Source organism: Rattus norvegicus, chromosome 5, assembly GCF_036323735.1.
Source record: "Rattus norvegicus strain BN/NHsdMcwi chromosome 5, GRCr8, whole genome shotgun sequence".
NCBI classification, from domain to species: domain Eukaryota; kingdom Metazoa; phylum Chordata; class Mammalia; order Rodentia; family Muridae; genus Rattus; species Rattus norvegicus.
The window spans coordinates 97406734-97426945 of NC_086023.1; the positions used below are offsets into that span (position 1 = coordinate 97406734).

General features: G+C 37.7%; 2 protein-coding genes across 45 annotated transcripts in view; one reads left to right on the forward strand and one right to left on the reverse strand.

Annotated features, from left to right (window-relative positions):
* The window catches only part of Ptprd (protein tyrosine phosphatase, receptor type, D), a 2322278-nt gene extending 2313513 nt beyond the window's left edge, over positions 1-8765 (reverse strand). For all 44 annotated transcript variants that reach the window (XM_063288539.1, XM_063288540.1, XM_039111462.2 and 41 more), the window contains exon 1: positions 8631-8765. The gene's annotated coding sequence lies outside the window, so the exon portion shown is untranslated. The remainder of the gene's footprint in view (positions 1-8630) is intronic.
* Positions 7883-19860, forward strand: Ptprdl (protein tyrosine phosphatase, receptor type, D like). Its single transcript, XM_039111479.1, has 3 exons — positions 7883-7984; positions 8587-9242; positions 19312-19860. Exons 1-3 carry the CDS (start codon positions 7883-7885, stop codon positions 19322-19324), a joined length of 771 nt encoding a protein of 256 aa, XP_038967407.1. The 3' UTR covers positions 19325-19860.
* The last annotated feature ends 352 nt before the right edge of the window (positions 19861-20212 follow it).

Sequence of the window (20212 nt, forward strand, 5' to 3'; positions counted from 1 at the left end):
TGTTAAGTGATACATGGTGGCTTCCTAGGAACTTTAGCTCACGGCCAACAGTGACTGCATATGACAATGCTTTTAAAGGTTGCTTGTATGGTATAGAGTCTTGGGCTAATAGGCAACAGATGCCTAGGTGCCTGGGAGTATCTACCAGTGCTTTTTTTTATTTGAAAATAATATTAAAAAGTGCCATTCAACTTTCTCTACTTTGAATATTCAGCTCTGAAACTGTAGCCTTCCTCTTAAGACTATTATTATAAATTGAGAAAACTCAATTTTATTTTAAATACTTACACCAAGAGGTCTATATAACAAGGGGATTTAAACTATAGGGTTTTATAGACAAGTTAAAAGACAAGTTAATGATCCACTGTGTATTTAATTTCTAATGTGTTTTTATTTTCTTTTTATATATAATATAATGGTAAAATAATAACATTTTATATATATATTTATCACTGAAAATAGTGATTTACGTGTAAAAACATTGACTATTAATATATCCTATATGAAGATTTCTTCAGGGCATTTGAGAAGACATTGCTGGACAAAATGTCAAAAACCCAAGATAATGAAATCACAAGCAGTTCTTTATTAAAAGATTCTCTCTCTCTCTCTCTCTCTCTCTCTCTCTCTCTCTCTCTCTCTCTCTCTCTCTCGTGTAGAGAGGGTGGAGTGCAAGTCTTTTCAAAATCCTGAAAATATCAGTTTCCCTAGAGCTGGAGTAACGTGATTGTAAGCCACTGGACATGAAAACATGCACCCTGGACATCAAACTCAGTGTCTGGAAGAGCAGGAAGTGCTTTTAACTGAAAAGTTATTTCACCAGCTCCAAATGATATCAGTCAAATACCACCTGCAAACTGTGGATAAAGAGAAATTGTAACACTCTCCTCTTAAGTAGTCAGGTACTTCTTAAGAAACTATTTGTGTTTCAAACCCTAGAAAATGAGATCTAAGGTACTGATGAATGTGATATTAATTAATAACATAAATATCAGAATATTTTTAAGTTCATACTGTAACATCTATTAGTACTCTAAGAAAGCTGATAGAGCTCTCTATGTCTGAAATATATGGGGTCCCTGTGAAAGCCAAAGAAACAGTCAGATGTGGAAAATTTGAAACCAAATTAAGAAGAAAGGATTTGAGCAGTACTGAGAACACTGTTCTGTTAAGAATAAGCTCATCTCTTCAGACCTGGATTCAATCATTGATTCATCTATAGGTTCATCAGGTAGTTTACATGGAAATATTATTGGGTATTGCCTTTTCAGAAAAAATATCTCTACTCATGAGATAATAAAAAATGCTTACATATGCATAGATCACACATACTATACACATTCACACACAGAGACACATACAAAAAGAGAGACAATGAGAGAAATGAGGGGAGATGGAGGAGAGAGAGAGGGAAAGGGAGAGGGGGAGGGAAGGAGGGAGGGAGAGAGGGAGAGAGAGAGAGAGAGAGAGAGAGAGAACACAAACAACTCAGAATGGACACATTCATTTTAAGAGCATAATCACATAGTTCTATTGTAAAGAATGACCCCTCAGAACAAGTATTATAAATAAGTAGTAATTGGAAACTAATTATATACATATATGCATGAAATAAAAACATGTGAATAATATTATAAGGTCAAAAATAGAGGAAAGAAATAGTAATTGAGTGTGCTGCATAGCACAATGCAAAATATTAAATGAAGCAAGAATAAATTTTCTTTTCTTGTTACATAAAATTAAGCATTAATATGTTGAACTGTAATGTTTTCAGGCTGACACAATATATCATCGGGCTACTACTTTTGGAAAGTTCCAGTTAGTAATACTGAATAGCAATACATTATTGTATTCTCCATAAGAGCATCCAGGGGAGAATACAAATGGAAATATTTTAAAATGTAGTCAGAAATGTCCTCATTAGCTCTGAAAGTATTGGGCAGAATAATTTATTAAAATTAAGGATACATATCAATTCCAGTTCATTTCTAAACTATTATTTTATCTTATTTTTCCTTTCTTTGCAATCTTTAACAAAGTGCATATTAGAAGGCCTCCCGTAAAGCTTTCTCACACTCACTTCACTGTGAACAGACTTTGTTCAGTGCCTCTGTTCTCTGCTGACAAAGCCAAGACATTTCTGCTGTGGTTCTAACAGCAGCAACGCTAGAAATCCTGACTGTAACTTGTACATTGTGATTTGAAAGCACGAGGTGTGATGTGTGCCTAAAGTGCAGCAGTGGCTTGGAGAGTCCTTAGTGTTTCCTGGGCCATATCAGCCTGATGGTAGTTGAAGAGCACGTGCTCACTGCGCTCTCCTGCTTCTCGTGATGATGGGGAGTGTGACACACATGAGGGGTTGGCAATGGGGTGATCCAGCCTAGAAGTTAAAGAAGGTTGCCAGCCAATGACAGTGGGAGACAGAAAGGCTGTCGCTGCTAAATATGCAAGATTCCACCCTGCTTCTAGAAGAGATGGCGGTGACTCGGAATGATAAAGGATAGGAAGCTGTGGCACAGCACATACATGCACTTCTCCTAGAGTAGGTGGTACACTGTGTTTTCTTATCTTTGTTTTGTTTAACTATGGGATTAAAATGTTTCTAATGATTTAGATACATTTTGTGAAACCATACATCAGTAATAACTTGGCCAGTCTTATTGAGCTAGCATAATGGGTGCTATGCTTGGCAGTCTTTGACACATGGGAAGGCCACCAAATTTCAGAGACCCAAACTGTGGACTCTGTTGCTTTGTGTCATTGTGTTGTTATGAATAGAGATCCTGACTCAACAGCTTTAGATAAGTTAGAGATAGAAAAGGGGGTAATGTCTACTCTAGTGCTTATGGTATCCATGGTACCTGAGTCATTGTCTTGATAATTATTCTAAAATTAAAGAAAAGTAAGAAGACCTTAAAGTGATGAATTGCCTCTCTGTGTGGCATGCATGCACTAAAACTTGGAAATGTGGCACAATGTATGTAAGAGAAAGACTTCCCCTTTAATCTGTGGGGCAAGTTTTAATGTGAAAAATTACCTCCGATTTTTATTAAGTGTATTTGGAGGAAGAAGAAAAGAGCAGATATTGTCTTTAGAGTAAGAGTAAGAAAGCTCCCCTCTATATTCTTACCCTCACTTTTCTTTACCATTAAGCACAGTGTCTGATTTTGTTCAACTTTCCAGGTCATTCTATTCCTTCCTTAAAGAATGCTAGCATGCATGTATCCAAAAGTGTGGTGTGTACTTATGTGTGTGTGTGTGTGTGTGTGTGTGTATGTGTGTGTGTGTTTGTACATGTGTATCCTCCTTTTAAAAGGCAGACTAGATTAATAGCTAACGACAGTTGCAGGTTTAAAATGGAAAGCACTATTGCTCTTGGCTTTGGTAACATTTTGTTGATGCATTTCTTTCTCTGTTTGTTTTTGGACTCTGGTGTATTATTTCCTAGCATTGAACATGGAATGTGAAGTATACGTTATTTGCTTGTAGTTGAAGTAAGCCATGTTCAGGACTTTTATGTGAGACCACTCAAAACATTTATTCTAACAAAACGATAGATAAAATTCTAGGGTATATGAAGGCATTTAGAAATCAAAGAGAACACAGGCAGGCATTCAACACATTGCTTACTTTGTTCTCTGTTCATGTGTCTGGTAAACAAATCACCTTTTTAATTACTAATAAAGCTGGTCAAATGTAAGTTTGTATTGCTTTCATAAAAGCTGTTAGTCACAATTTTTAATACAATGTGTATTAGTATACCTATAAGTCACTACTTAAGTACCTGTGAGGTTAAAAGAGAATTAGATCAAATATTCACAAATGTCGTACTTGATTAAAACAGCCTCATTGCTTCTTTACACATAAACAACAATGCAAGTTCTCCCAGATAAAATTATGTAGACTTATTTAAGCCATCTTTAAACTCAAATGAAATATATATTCAATTATAAATATGTTCCATTCCTTTCCTGGCATCTAATGTGTGTTAGAGTACAGAGGTAATGTCCATTTTACATCAACATCCCTTTGGTTTGAGAATACTTATTAAGATATTAAGGAAACATAAGAATTTATAAAATCAAGGCATTTGTATATTTTATTTTTTGCTTATGAATTAATCAAATATAGGTAATATGTTACCAGTGAGTTTCAATTGTGTTTGACTTTCGATTAGTGTATATACACTGTTAATTTCACTAAGTTCAGTGGTGAGATATATAAGACATTTAGAGTGAACTCTGTGCCTAATCTCATGGCATACTACTGTCCTCTGAAAATTTTGTGGGGGATCGATGGTATCTTTTGAAAACAGTGGTTTGTTGGCTGTTAATTGACTACCAGGTGCATAGTGTGCTGTCCAAGCATGTCCTTGACAACTTAGTACAACTAAAGTAGTACAGAAAACCTGCTGCGTAGACGGGAAATATTCTATGTTTACATCTCTTCATATGTGAAGTCATCAGTTACTTCTCTAACACGTAAAGACTGAAGGAGGGTTTGTTCTCATTGCAGCTTTCACACTCTGCAACATACATTTAGGGAAAAATAAATTCGCCTAAGTTATATTATATACATGTAATATTGTAAAAATAATAAATATATAGAAATAAAGAGATTAGTATTAGAAGTTGAAAGTCCAAAGCCATTAAGGGCTTCTTTTTTTTCTGTGTTTTCTTAAACTCTTCTGTTATCTGATTACAAAGATGATAATTCAAAGATGATAAATGATGGGGTATTTTCTCAATGTCAAGAGTAAAGGGTGCTTCAAAGGAACACAAGACAAATGTCTCCTCCACCTACAAGCTCCATCCTGGTTCTCTGGAGTCACAGCAAGGATCATCCAACCAAAGAAGCAGCTGACCAATGCCTGTCCTACATGGCTTCAGGACAATTAACTTGGCACTTTTGCAAACAAGATGTTTGCCTCTGGCACCTTTGTGGATTCTTAGACTGTCACAGTATAGTCTGACAGTTTGCCAAATGTTAGACTCAATTACATCAGTAATTATGCTAGATTGTTTCATAGTGTTTTCTAATTGGAATGGTATACGGCTGTCAGCACTGTCTTTACTAGGCAGGAATTTCTTAGTTACTTAAACCAAGCTACCTTTCTTAGGTAACACAGGGAGTCCCAGAAGCCATGTTTTCACCAACAATATGCATTCCCCTAATGATACTATGCATTTTTTGTACTACAGCTATTTGTCTTCATTCAATACACCTTGAATACATTTCAAAGCTTGCTGTGACTATAGTTAAATTTTATACTACTGATGGTATGAATGATTTTTTTTACTTATTCCTTATTAATGTACAGTGCTTTTGAGAAATCTTACGAAATCCAAGTGAACCAAAAGTGGTAGGAAAAAAAATCACACTTAAACATATTAACAGATAAATTGAATTGGCATTCAACTCAATAAAAATTCTACTCATTTAATTTTCCTTCTCACTCTTTAAAATAGCAAGTATACTTATTATATTATTCGTGTGGCTAAACTTTATTAAGGTAAGTAGAGGTGCATATTCGAAGGATACTATCAAGTTAAGGTATTTGCCTCAAACAACAGTATATTCAACAAAGTTATATGATGTATATACAGATATTGATATACAGACATATAGTTGATAAATGTGTGGCTACACATATAGATAAGTAATGACTTTTATTATGTTACTTAACAAATAATAGTTTTCCAATATTTCTAAAAAAAAAGACACATGTATATTACTTAAATGTATAATTTGCATTGCAGGTCACCTGTTTTCAATACATACAAACTTTCAATTCACTATCATCTTGAATAATAAAGCTTTAGAAAAGTAGAGTTTTTAAAAGTTACATTAAAGCTATGTCTATAACCAGAAAGCAATTTGCACCAATTGCAACCACAATTGTGGGGTTTGCTATTACTCATTCCTAAAGCGTTAAACATGTATCTAGACATCTGTGAGAACAGTATTTTGGTTCCCACTACACTTTAACATCATTGGTACTGGCATTCTCTACATTCCCATATGCCTGGATTCATGTACCCTACATGCAATACATGAAAGAAATACCAAATTGCACATATGAAAAGCAGAATAATTTTATCAGTAGTTTAACATTGCAATCCTAGACCTAATTAAAATTGCTTTGCTTTCTAAATTATGTCTTTTAAAAAAGATCCTCCTATCCAGAACTTCATAAATTATATGACCACATGGTCGACAAAATCAAATTTATGTTGCGGTTGTTACAGAAATAGACTTATAAATTCTATATTTATATTAAGGGAAAGGAAGGTATATTCGCTTTCACCAACTGCAACTGTAAGCAAATGCAGGTACACAGCACTTTATTAGTAAAAACTCCTTTGGTAAGCATACGTTAGAGGAATTAATCATTCATTCCCTGCAGACTGCTTATGTATTTCATCAGGCCATTATCTGATCTGAATAACAAGAACAATTGCATAATAAAACACATTACTGCTGACACTAGCAACTTCATTCTTTTAACTTTAAAGTTGCAACTCCTATATGACACAAAAAAAATGGTGTCAAAAAGCTAACAATTTTACCACTCTGGCTAGGGTTCACCTCTCTGTGGTTATAGAAACAGTTGCCAGGTATCTCTGTAGGCATGACTAGAAACAGCTTTAAGTCAGGCTACTCTTGTTAACAGTGTGACACAATTATAACAGAGGCAGAATGTGTGTCAGTTTATTAGTAAAGTAATTGATACCTCCCTGCTTTCAGAAATGAGGCAGAATGAACAGTTCTGCCATGCATTCAGTGGGAATAGATATGTAGTAAAACATATACAATTGAATGCTCGGTTCATTCTTAAGTACTGCTGCTTAGGGATAATTATCCCTTCAGTTTTGTATGTTTTTTTTTCAAATGTTATACATCATCTCAGAGATGTGAGGTCACAAATTATAGAGAACATATACACAATCCAAATTTGATCAACCAGTGACCTCAGTTTAAATTATTTAAATTCATTTAAATCCAATCACTGAAATGGAGAGAAATAGGTGAGAAATAAAGTGATGTACAGGAGAAAATGACACATCTTTCTGAAGTGATTCTTTTCTATTACAACTTTCTGTCACCGGAATCATCGTCGGGTTCATTGTCCTGTCTGATCACTCTAAAACTTATGTCCCAAGACAATCAGAACCACCCAAACAAGATGGCACAGCTCTAAATGCTTTTCCATTTTTAACCATTTTGTCTTTTTCATATTTTTAAAATCAATTATCCAATGAAATTTTTATTTAACTACTTTAGTAGAGAGGTGACAAGATTTTGACCACAAAAGTATCAATTAATTATGAGACATTCCATAAGCATCAATTGATAAGCGGTTCTTATAAAGAAAATTTGCCTGCTAGTTCGTTGTAATTCTCAGTCTAGTTTTATAAATTTGCAAGGTTTTTATTGAAAAAAGTATGTTTTATGTTAAGAGGAAAAAATGAAAGTTAGAGATAAATCACATTGACTTTCTTTCATTAACACTATTTTACTCTAGTCTGTGTAAGTGCCATTGTGCCCAAGAACTTTGCGTTTAAATCGGTCAGTTGTTTCTAATCTGCAGTTCCTACTGTACCTACTGTATATGTAACAATGCAAGAAGAATTAGATTCAGAACCCATTTGGCAGTGATAAAGAGGGAGAAATGCTGAAACGTTATTGATTGTGCAAAACAAACTGACTCAACTATATTTTTCCTGACATAACATAAAGGTTTTATTTAGATATTACAAAATATTGGCGAATGTTAGGCTACACATGTCTCTCATTCTTATAAGGTAACTTCAACCCTTTCGTGGAGAGAGGACGGGTGTCCTACTTGCATGCATAGAAAAGCTGCAGCCTCTGACAGGGGATGACAATCCGAGAGAAATGCTACCTGCAAAAGTTTTTGATGCAGCGATATTCAGCCTTAAGAGATCCCTTAAACCTGTCAGGAGCTGATGAGTCTGTCACAGTTCATAACCGGCTGTGTCAGAGTCACAGCCTCAGCCCGCTCTCACACTGCATTTTTCACAGTTCCACTCCAAATTAACTTCATCAGATTCTCCAACTAGGCTTGTGCCAGGACTTCCTCCACGCATAAACTGTTCACAGACATGAAGTCATCCGAGTAAGATTGTCTTCTAGTCTTGCAAACCATCTTTCTTAACTTTCCCTTGACCCAGTTAATTTTGCTCATGCTCCATCCAACTAAAGATACAACAAGCAACCCACAGAAGTCAGCAAAGGATGGAACTTGGGGGTGGACCAGGGTTGAAGGTGACAGGAAGGAGGGGGCAATGGGCTGGGAATCCTCGAGCTTTTCCTAGGTAATAGTCATTCAGTCTTAGAGCCAACCAACATGTTCACAAGCCAGGTCTTCCAGCAGCCCTCGAACAATGAGCCTTTTACAATCAGACTCCTGGGAATACTGCACATGCAGACACTCCTAAGTGAGCTTCCACAAAGAAACCCACACAAAAATGTTTAGCGAAGCACTTCTCAGGTAGGAATTACTCAAGTTATATAAGGCAAGTTCTTCCCTGGCAACAAGAGACAGGAGGAAGCATTCGGTAGCCGCCTCACTTTAGAGAGCAAGACCAGAGAGCAGTTTTACTTACTAGGGCAGCCGCTCTGCTTTCCTCGGGAACAGAGGAGTCTTCCTTCCCTTTCTTCCAGTGCAACCAAGAACTGTCTTTCTATTCCAGGGTCCGGGCTCAACTGCAGACAGGGAGAGCAAGGGCTACAGCTGGCAGCGCTCACTCGGCATCGGTGGGCTGCAGCGCTTCGGCTTCTTTAAAAGTGGTATCTGCGTGTGCGAGGGCGGTGCGGGAGGGTGGCGGCGCACTCAGAGCCCGCGGGTCCCGCAGACGCCGGGGCGAGTGCCCGCAGGTGCGGCGGTGCGCGCGGGCGGGGCGGGGCGGGGCGGACCAGGCGGCTGCGGCGGGAGGGAGCGCCCGGGATGCTGGGGCTCGCACTCCGCTGGCTGGCTTGCTCGCGCTCGCGCACAGGCGCTCGCACCCGGCCCCGCGCGCCGCCCGCGCTCACCTGCATTTCCTTAACGAGCCACTTGATGGCTGCGGCGGCGCGGCCGCGGCGGGCAGGACCGGCGGGGGGCGGCAGGCTGCCGAGGCGACGGAGACCCGATCCCGGGTGGCCAGGCCTTGCCCTGACCACAGGCTCAGCATGGAGAGCACCCTCCGACTACCGGGTGCTGGACAGCGCCAGGCCAGGTGCGCACTTCTGCAGGTGTCCCCGCTGCTCCGCTCCAGGTTTCCTTGGAGGGAAGCTGGCGGTAAGGGGTGAAAAGTGGGGGTCTGAAAGGTAGGGACCAGAGCAGTACAGTCAGAGGATGGAGAGAGAGAGAGAGAGAAAGAGAGAAGGATGCACTTGTCTTAAGGATGTGCTTCTGATATAGGATGTAGTTTGCAGTCCGGGAGCTGACCAGTTTGGCAGGGCTTAAGGGAAAGAAGGGGTTCAGTGTGGTGCCGGCTATCTTGAAGAGAACCTGTGGAAGAGTTGCTAGGATGCAGCCTCCATACTCCGGAGACGACGCCCACAGGTATATGATGAAAGGGTGCTTCAACACCACCTTGATACCCCAATGCAAATGGTTTGCACCTTCCCCCAACCCCCAGATGCACTTCAGACTTGGTTCTCCGGAGAGAGGAACTTAGCCTGTATCCCTGAGAAAGGTAGACAGGGAACCGACTTCTCAAGGACAGGATGGGTAGGATAAAGGCTTTCTTAGGTTTACCATCATGTCTGATCAGAACACAGCTATTGGCAACAAAATGCTGTCCTCTGCTAAACAAAAGCATATCACTTGGTTGGTGCTTAAAATGAAGAGGAACCAAAATAATTATCACGTTGGTAACAATACCAACCCAGAGCACTGTGGGTATACTCTGGCTTAAGGTGCTTTGAACGTTGTGGAGGAAACCAAACAGCTGTGAGTCACTTCTATCCAAAGAGGCATAAAAGCCTCATCAACATCAGTGACATGCTCCCACAGTATTCCTTTTCCTTTCATGCCTGATTTCATTCTTGCTTAGTTTTTTTGGCTCTTCATTAGTGACCCATTCTCAGTCGGGGTTTCCTGCTTAGCCTCCCTAAGGCCACTGCGCTCACAAATCCAAAAAGTTTCACAGGTACCTTATTTGTGTCTTAAAATGGCTTTTGGAAATGTCAGTATGTAAAACAAGTGACACACGGTGTAAGAGAATGCACGTGGCATCTTTATGCAATTATACAGAGCACTTGCTTTTCTTATGTGTTATCTGTCCAAGATGGTGACTCATTCTCTCTCTCTCTCTCTCTCTCTCTCTCTCTCTCTCTCTCTCTCTCTCTCTCTCTCTCTGTGTGTGTCTGTCTGTGTGTCTGGCTGTGTGTCTCTCTGTGCTTCTATCTCACTGTCTCTCTCTGTTTCTCTCCACCCTTCCCTTTCGCCCTCCCTTTTCCTCTCTTCCTCCCTCCATCTTCTCTCTCCCTCTCCTCTATGTCCTCCTTTCCCTTTCGTCCTTTCCCTTTCCCTCTGTCTCCCTTTCTTCTTTCCTCCTTCCAGCTTCTTTGCAAAATGCACCCCCCCCCCGTCCTGTCTCAGTTCCTTCCAGTTAGTCTTCAATACTGGTTTTACATGAACTTTGTTAGGCAGCCTCTGACTACCAACAGGGAGTTGGAGCTGATTGGTAAGAGGGATGCTGAGACTCAAGGATACAGCTCCGTTTCCTGTCATCACTAGCTCATTACATATGCTAGTCTACTCAATGCCAAGTGGCAGCAGAAATGGTTTCCTCTCTGCTATCCATAATAATATCTTTATCCTCTCCTTGAAAACATAATTAATAATAAAAGAAATAATGCATCTCAAAACCATGGGAAGAGCAGACGGATGCTGGTTTGATGCTAGTCACCTTCTCCACTGCTGCTACCGACAGTGCGGCCACTTTCCCCTTTGTTCTGCTGCTTCTATTGGGTTAAGCAAAGCACTTGGCCCTTCTACTGTGTTGTTCTTCCACCTTTCCCCTGACAATAGTTTGTGTATTTTAAATAAAGATTTCATTCTGCCAACCCGCAGGAAGCTTTTAACAAGATGCAGCTGAGCATGTCGATATCTTACATCTTTTTACTGCTGTTGGGGTTGCTCAGCTCCTTGAAGCCGCTCACTACCTCAGACAAACACTGGCACCTTCCAGAGACAGTGTTCCCAGGCTTGATTTACACTCATTGTTACAACTATCCTTTGGTGCCCTCTGGAAGAGCACAGGACATTGCCAGTAAAAGGAAGAGTGGGCGTTGAACTGAAGAACGTTTCTGCCTCTCCCCAGTGAAAGCAGCCTATTTTTTCATTGTGAATAGTTCCGTGTAATGGTTTTGTTAATGATTATTTTTGGTGAACATAGATTGAGACTGGACTATGGCGCATAAATTTGTTCCAAGTCTTTGGAGTTCAGGGTGTTCATTTACCTACCTGTCTGTTAATTCTGGAATATTTAGTAGGATTTACAATTTCATTGGAAAGGCAGATTTTTGTCTTTATAAAGCTACTGGTGAATATTTTCTTTAAAATTATTTAAGTTGACTGTCATTGAACCAAGTGTTAAAATAACCATAAGGTGAAATTGAAATCAACAAAACAGAGTATGGGAAGAGGTGAAGGAGCCGGGCCTGGAATATGAGTTTACGCAGGGATTTATCTGGCGATGTTTCTTCATTTACTAGATATTAATTTCACTTTGTTGTATTTAAACTTATAATGGGTTTGACTAGCCTGCTTTAAGTGAAAGAAATCTCCGAATTTACATTTGGATTTTAGATTTTGGAGTAAATACCCGCTTCCAGCTTCGGTTTTTAAATTAGGCTTAGCAAGGCTTCAGTAGCAAATCTGAAGCAATGATTTCCTGTTTTAATATGTTCTTTAAATATTTTAATAGCATCATGAGGAAACTTCTTAATTATACAGCACTTTGTATTGTAGAATTTAGTAGACTGGGGGAGAAAGCAAATAGCAGGGTAGTTATCAAGCTAGGGAGAGCAGGAATCCTGTTGAGAGGAAGCATGTTCTTGCAGAGGATTCCCAGTGCCTCTCCAGTGCACCCATTCCACTGCTGTCTTCTGTGGTTTATTTACATAAAAGTAGCCACAGTCTAAAAATGTTGATATTTGTCTTCATCATTTCAAGAGAGAAACCACGTTCAAATAACTTATGTAATAGTACATTTTATAATTGTTTCATCATGAATTGTTGTTGCTAATCCCCTATTGCTCTTAATTTCTAAACTATAAATTAAAGTTCTATTGATGTGCACATAAAGATTCAGTGCATATAGGGCTTGGTAGATCCTTTGGTTTCCACACCCTCAGGTCTATGGGGATCTTAGTATTTACTTACAGAGTGCCTACTTTGTTTTTACTTCACCTAGGAAATAGAATGCTCATTTAATGTTTGCTTATCTATGACTCTCCTTCTAATGCTATGGGGTTATTTTTGTTGTGTTGTTGTTGTTGTTGTTGTTGTTGTTGTTGTTTTTCTTTTCTTTTCTTGGATATTTTATTAACATTTCAAATGTTATCCCCTTTCCAGATTTCTCCTCCAGAAAACCCCATCCCATCCCTTCAGCCCCTGCCTACCCGAAGGTGCTCCCCCACCCACCCGATAGATTGCAAATATAAACAATTTGTTAAGAACAGATCAGGAAATGAGTCTTCTTTCTTCTTATAATATATATGGGACAAAGAAAACTGTCCACTCCTCCAGATTTTAGTTTGTCCTTGAGAACACAATTCTGATTTACTGAACGTGTCAAATTTACTTGACTTTTTAATACATGGTTTATCATCAAGGAAATTGCACAGGGTTCTTTACTACACAAGGAAAAATGACTCAACTATACAATCATCCAGGTGGAAAACTCTGAGTACATTGGGCTTGTTGTTATGTTTTCAAGGTGTATATGATATCATATCTTTGCAAGCATATCTAGTTCTAATATGTCCCTCATTTAAGAAACTCAGAGACCAAGTTTCGACATGTTTATTTTCTCATCTCCTGTGCTGAATAGTCTTTATCCTTCCCTTTCCATTCCCAACTCCAGACCTACAAGGAACTCTGAGTCCTGAGTGTGAACTTTTGAAACTAGTAGCACCCTGGTTCACCATATCTTCCTGGATTCTATTCCTCAGTGGAAGAGAGGCCATGCACCGCATAGCTTGTTTGTAATATTGGCTGTATTTGTTTAGAAATACAGTCATTCCTTACAATCATCACTCATAGTCTCCACCATATGTGAATTTCTATTATTAAGTGTTCCTTCTGTTGTTCACTATGGCTGAGGGCTGGAATTATGGCCCTTGGGAACCATCATCCATTACTTGAACCCAGCAGCCTGTTTTGGAAAAATATTCATCTAAATTTGGCTTAGAATTAGTTCTAACTGGGAATTCTTTTTTTCTTTATGATACTTGGAATATCACACTTGTATTTTTAAATACAAAGTAGTAAAACATAATAAATACTTTTTTCTAAATTTTCTAAAGCTTAACAAATATATCGGCTACTATGTACATAAGTCTCAAAGAATTAACATTAGTTCACCTGAAAGTAACTGTAACCCAATGGCAGAGCATACTTGAACTTGTAGCTAAGGAAACTTAAATGTCAGCTGCACTAAGAGAAGCCTAGAGGGCCAGAATGGCATTGTTTCAGGGTTCTTATGCATGGTGTTTCCAAGAGACTAACACACACTTACCACTATCTGTGGACAATCATCTTGTCAAAGCCTCAGTAGCAACATCTGTTCTTTGTGTCTTTTAGAACTAGAGAGGCAATTTTTCCTGCCCTTGTACATCAGAACTTTAATATTTGGGCTTCAGCTTGTAGATCGCATGCCATTGGGTTTTGGCAGATTCTCTGGACTCTATAAAACTGGGTTATTGAAGTCTTCCCTCATGAACCTCATAATGTCTGTCTCAGGGCTCCTTGGTCCCCATCATTACAGTATGCTGATGCAATCAGTTGTTTCTCTGTAGATCCCCAAACAGGACACTGAAGATATTTATCTAAATAATGAGAATATGTTCATATTTCCCAAGAGAAGTCATGTGTCTGTACAGATGTTTTCCACAAAGATGTCACGTGTCTGTGTACTAAGTGAACTAAATGCTTTGAAATTGTACAAATGGTTTGTGTTTTCTTTAACATGTGAATTTATATTTTTATCTCATTGTAAAACAAGAATGATCCTTAATTTGAATCCTATTGTTATTTATTTGACCAAGCAGACCACTGTTCATTAAAGTACTGGGATTTTCATTTGTTCACAGACTCCTTCAGAAAATCTGTATGGATCCACTCTTTTAATTATTTTTAAAAGTAAAACCTGATCTTTTAAAAGTCATCTCAAGTTACCAATAGTATGCCTCAAATTACCGTTCCAGGTGTACACGATGGGTTGACCCTAGTGCCTCACAGAGGCTGAAGTGGCAAACACAGGACCTGTAAAGGACAGTACAAGGTCCTCTCCACTTATGTCATGGCTGCTAGCTTGGTGTTGTTGTGGTACTCATAACAGATAGATCCAGTGTGCCTTTGACTCTTCTGTCTCCTGTTAGGACTCTTTTTCTCCTATTGTTTTTGTCTCTTGTTTCTTTTAGACTGCTCTCGTTTTAAAAAAAAGATTTATTTATTTATTTATTTATTTTTATATATTTATTTATTTTGATATTTATTTATTTTATATATGTGAGTACACTGTCGCTGTCTGCAGACACACCATAGGAGGGCATCAGATTCCCATTATAGGTGGTTGCTAGGAGTTAAATTCAGGACCTCTGAAAAAGCAGTCAGTGCTTTTAACTACTGAGTTATCTTTCTAGCCAGAGATCTGCTCTTTTAATGTAGAAATCAGAGAGGGAGTGGACTTCAGGTATTGTGTGTGTGTTGGAAGAGTAGAGAAAAATTGTGATTAGGATATGTTGTAATAGAGAACCCAACATGAATATTTTCAATAATGAAAAAAGAAAAATAAAAACTTGAATATGTTCTTTTAAACTTTTCCAAAAACTATTATATAAATTACTAAAGATCACATCCAATCTTCAACAACGGTGTAGTATAATTGGATAAAGAAAATATAAATAATATTCCATGTAACTGAGCCATTTTTAATTTAAAAGTAATAAAACATGTCAAATGCAAGATTATCTGTTTTAATCTGTATTTAGTTAAGGTACTAAAATTTTACATCAGATCCTGACTGATTTTGAATTTTATTTACCAAAATAAGTTGTGATAATGGGTAATAATATAACACACATGTTTACCTAAATCATGTTAGCAGCATGCTAAGTTTCAGATCAAAGAGTTTCAGTTTTGTGGTGGCCTGCTTGCTTTGTGTGCCTGAGGCCTCACCTCAAGCCAAAATAAATGCATATCTAGATGAAGAACATCATCTTATTTATTTCAGCTCTCAGAAAACTGAGGGTTTATGACTGGATTAGGGCTCACAGATTATTTAAATCCTTTCAAAATGTGCACTCCAGCAGCATTTCGCCTGTACCTCTTTTCTATGTTATGCATTTGCTTCTCAACTATGTGTCCATATTTTGTCTTGGATTGACAAAATTTTAAAATGTTTGACATAAAATTAGAAATTTGTGGCAGATTAGTGGAAAATATAGTTGCAAAATAGAAAAGGTGTTTTCTATAAAACCTAGTTTTCTACTTTTGAAGTAAATCAAAATTTGCTATTTCACTTGAGTAAACCTGAATATTATATTACACGTGAGAAATCCTTTTGGGTTAGTTTTATATATTTTATTTAATTTCATAGTAATATGAGAAAGATATAATTTAGCTAACTTATTTGCAAGCCATTCCTATTATTATAATTTATTCATATATAGAGAGGAATTTTAATCCAGCATCATGGCTGCCACAGAAAGGGATCACATCCAAAGACTTCCTAGGTCTAATGCTACAGGTGGAATGTAAACATATCCTAGATTACAGTATGATATGGCTATAAAACAGACTGGCCCTGAGTACACATTCTTAATCTATAACCAGGAAAGTAAAGTAGTTTGGAAAAGGAAGTAGCCATGTTTGAAAATAACCTTTAAATGAGGGGCCAACAAAGTGACAAATCAGAGAAAGATTTGACAGGATGAGTTAGAGATAGAATACACCCAACTCTCAGAAGAACAGCACAGGAAGGAAAGGCTACTTTAGACCAGCCCAAAAAGTGTTTGTGGTTTTTGTGGGTACGTGGCAGTTTTAGCCGAACAACTTTACAAGGACAGATGGCAGAGAGTACAAGATAGGTAGGGGTAAAGACAGAGTAAATCAGATAATGAGAAGGAGCTGGAAGTTTGGACAATATTTCCAAAGTTAGTATAAGACCAGGCAGAGAAATTCAGTAAGAAGCCAAAAGAAGCTAGATTGAATAACTTAGATTGGAAGATTAGATTGTACAGAAGCTAGAATCTTTCATGCCTAGGCCTAGGGGTAGTTACCAACAGAGAATGAAATGCTATAAGCTCAGCCCAAGCCGTGTATTCACACAGCTTGGGCACAGCTCTCATCTCATCCCTCCATCTGAGGAAATAAAAGCAAAACTTACACATGTGCTAATTTCTCCTTACGGACAATTGTTTTCATATATCCATACGTCTTATTTCCCACCATACTTATAAGTAAAAAGAAAAAAATACTAGATACATCCTGTCATTTACAAGTGCAGAGTCTACTTTCTGGAACTTCCATAGGCTTGCACCTAGTTTCAGAGAAAGACAAAATATTTTCCAAGTCTTTGGTTTTTACCTCATACTCATACATAATGTTATTTTAACAGGGAAACTACATTTGCACTAGCAAAGATTTTATATATATTTGAAATGTTTAAAATTGTAATTTTAACAATGGAACAAAAATGAGAGTTGTGAAAATATAATATTAAGGACTCTGATATTTTTGATATTATGTAGATAATAATCCAATTGGAGCCTTGTATTTTATTTATGAAAATATGTGGTGTGATGAAATTGCAAATCTGTGCATGTCATTAAATCTGTTTTCTACATGACAGAAGGGGGTGAAGTAGCTCAGAGCCTTGTCCTTCAGCTCTATTTCAGAGATGAAGCTACTAAATCACTATGTGTAAAATGCTCAATTCTACATAATGAAAATGAAGTTTTGTTCTCACATGACCTTTATTTTCACAATTCATATCATAACATTAACTTTATAGTGTCATATATTCTTAGTGAATGCCTATATGCATACATGTGTTTTATTTAAACTCATGATGCTTTTCTTCAACGTACAGTGTGTTTTCCTAAGCCTCTTTTCTTATATTTCATTAAATAGGTTATTATAGCACACTTTAAAATAAATTTCAAATGAGATATTGAATAAAAGCTGCTATACTCAGAAGTGGAAAAATACAAAAAAAAGATGTCTCAAACAAAAAGACTTCTAGAAAGCGTGATGCAGTAATGGGCTTTGGGTGGAATCCTCTTCACATACCCTTTCTAGAATCCCTGTGTTACCCAGGACAGCAATTTCTTTGTTCCTCTCTATGATTGCCCTGCTGCCCTCCTGACAGTCCCTGTGTTCTTTCTCTGCCATTTGCTTTGCAGTACAATAGACAGCTACAAATGCTGGAAGCATGGGGAGAATCAGAACAGAAGCAATGGGAGATATGAAGGAAATATAGAGATAAAACTTAAGATATTTATTAGAGGTTGAGCTCCCAAGTGACCTCAAGATATGGAAAAGCCAGATTCGAGAGAGAAAACTGTTTTCGGGAGTCTCACAGAGGGAAATGACTCAGGGCCTCTTCACTATTCTTCTGAAAGGTTCACTATTAGAACCTGAAATGGAGTTTTGGTAATTCTTTCCTTCTGAACTCTTTATTACTTTGGACATTCAGAGGTTACTATGTGAAACTTAGAAGTAAGGAAGAGGTGATGAACACATACATTCATGGAGATGGGTCTTTTACCTGAATAGAATTCGGGCAGTCTAATAGAAGTTACAAAGTTTATAAAATGATGTTGAGATCTTAACAATATATCACCGTCATTTTTATCTAGATGTTGCAAATATGTTTCATGTATATTACATATATTTTCCTTTATAATTTTATCAGTTATATTTCTAAATTATAATCTAGCTATATTTTAGTAACCTATATTAGTTAAATTAAAATGTGTCTAAATAATATGTTTAAAAGTATTCTGTGGCAAGAGAAATACTGGTTTTTAAAAATTATGGATATGAATATTAAAATATCAACAAAATGAAATGGGATTTTATTGCTCTGGCATTAGTGGATATAATCCCATTCACTTATGTTCCATGGCAGAAAAGAGCCGATTCTTAACAAAGACAAACTATATAAAATCAAACTTGTACTTAGGTTATTTTTTCCCAAATAATGTGGGTTATTTTTATTTTACCTCACTCTCATTTGTTGAATCCTGTGAACAAGAATGACTCTGAGACACCTCAGAAAGTATCTGCACATGGAAAACAGGCAGGCTGCCTTTTGTTGCGTTACTTTACAGTCAGAGCATCGGAAGGAAACCATTGATGGCCTGTGTGAATACAATCTGCACATCATCTAGTAAAGTAAGAAAGAGATCTCATTTTTATGGGTTTAACCAAAACATATGTGTGGAATTCTGTTTTATGCAAAATAGATGAAGCTTATTCAGAAGACACCAGAAGATAAATGCCAATGCCTGTAAACAAACAATTCAGAAGTCAGGGAAAATATAATTAGATTTAAACTTCAACATTTAATAAAATTCACCTCTATCTTTCAACCAAAACCTTAACACAGATGCTTCATCAACATCTAGATGCTTACAAGAGAAATAAATTCCTGGACTGCTGAAAACCAGTGGAACCAATGGAACACTAAATTAAGGAAGCCTTTAAATAGATAAACGGATAAATGGCTGGGCAAATGATTCAGTAGTTAGGGGCACTGACTGCTTTTCCAGAATAGTTAGGTTCAAGTCTTAGCATACACACAGAGATCACAACTGTAAAAAGTACTTTTTATTCACCTGATGGAATTGTTGTCTCAGAGGCTTGCTCCTGAGTAAGCTCACTTTTTCTCGTTCTTTCTGAAATCTGGCTGTCTGGTTCAACTCAGTGATTCTGACTCAAACTCTTCTCCAAGCTGATTGATTCCAATATAACTTTTCTCAGCTTCTGACTGAACTGCTCCACTTGGCCTCTGACTCTGGTGATATGTTCTAATATTCTGTTTCCTTCTTGTTCTCTGACTTCAGTTGCCTCTGCTGACCCACACAGAACTGCATGAACTCATGAAGGAAATCAACTCTGCTGACTGAACTCACTATACTGACTCTCTGCTAACTGAAGAAACGCCACTGCATTGAACACGAGTGACTAAACACAGCTCACGGATTCTCCCTGGGCTGCTCTCTAATAGCTTTTGTTTCCTTCCCACCCCAACCCCCTGTGTTGTTCTCCTGAGAGTTAAGCATATCCTAACTCTGACTCATTCTGTCAAATCTTTCTGATTTGTCACTTTGCCTATTAATTAGACGTCACTTTCAAACATGGCTGCTTATATCTATAAACTAAACTTATTTACATTGTTTAGGATTAGGTGTCTGCTAAAGGTATGTTTCTATTCCAGACAAAGTAGCCATGTTACTGTATTAAAATTTCTTTATAGTCATTTCTAATTCCACTTTCAGTGGATCTAACGCCTTCTGACCTCCATGAGGACCATATGTGCAAATGCCACTTATACTTACACTGTAGAAATCGTTTATATGCATAAAATAAAAAGAAGTACTTTTTTAAAAAAATCCATAAGTTTATCTAAGCATTTTTATTAATCATTTCATAATCATTTACATTTCAAATGATATCTCCCAGGTTACCCCTACACAGACCCCTATCCCATTCTCCCTCTACACACTCTCTTTTATCTCTCCGAGGGTGTTTCCCCACCCACCCATACTCTCCTGCTCAACTGCTCCAGTATCCCCCTAATTAGAGCATCAAACCTCCACAGGACTAAGGGTCTCCCCTTACATTGATGTCAGATAGGACCTTCCTCTGCTACATATGTATTTGGAGCCATGGATCCCTCAACCTATACTCTTTGATTGGTGATTCAGTCCCTAGGAGCTTTGAGTCGTCCAGTTAGTTGATATT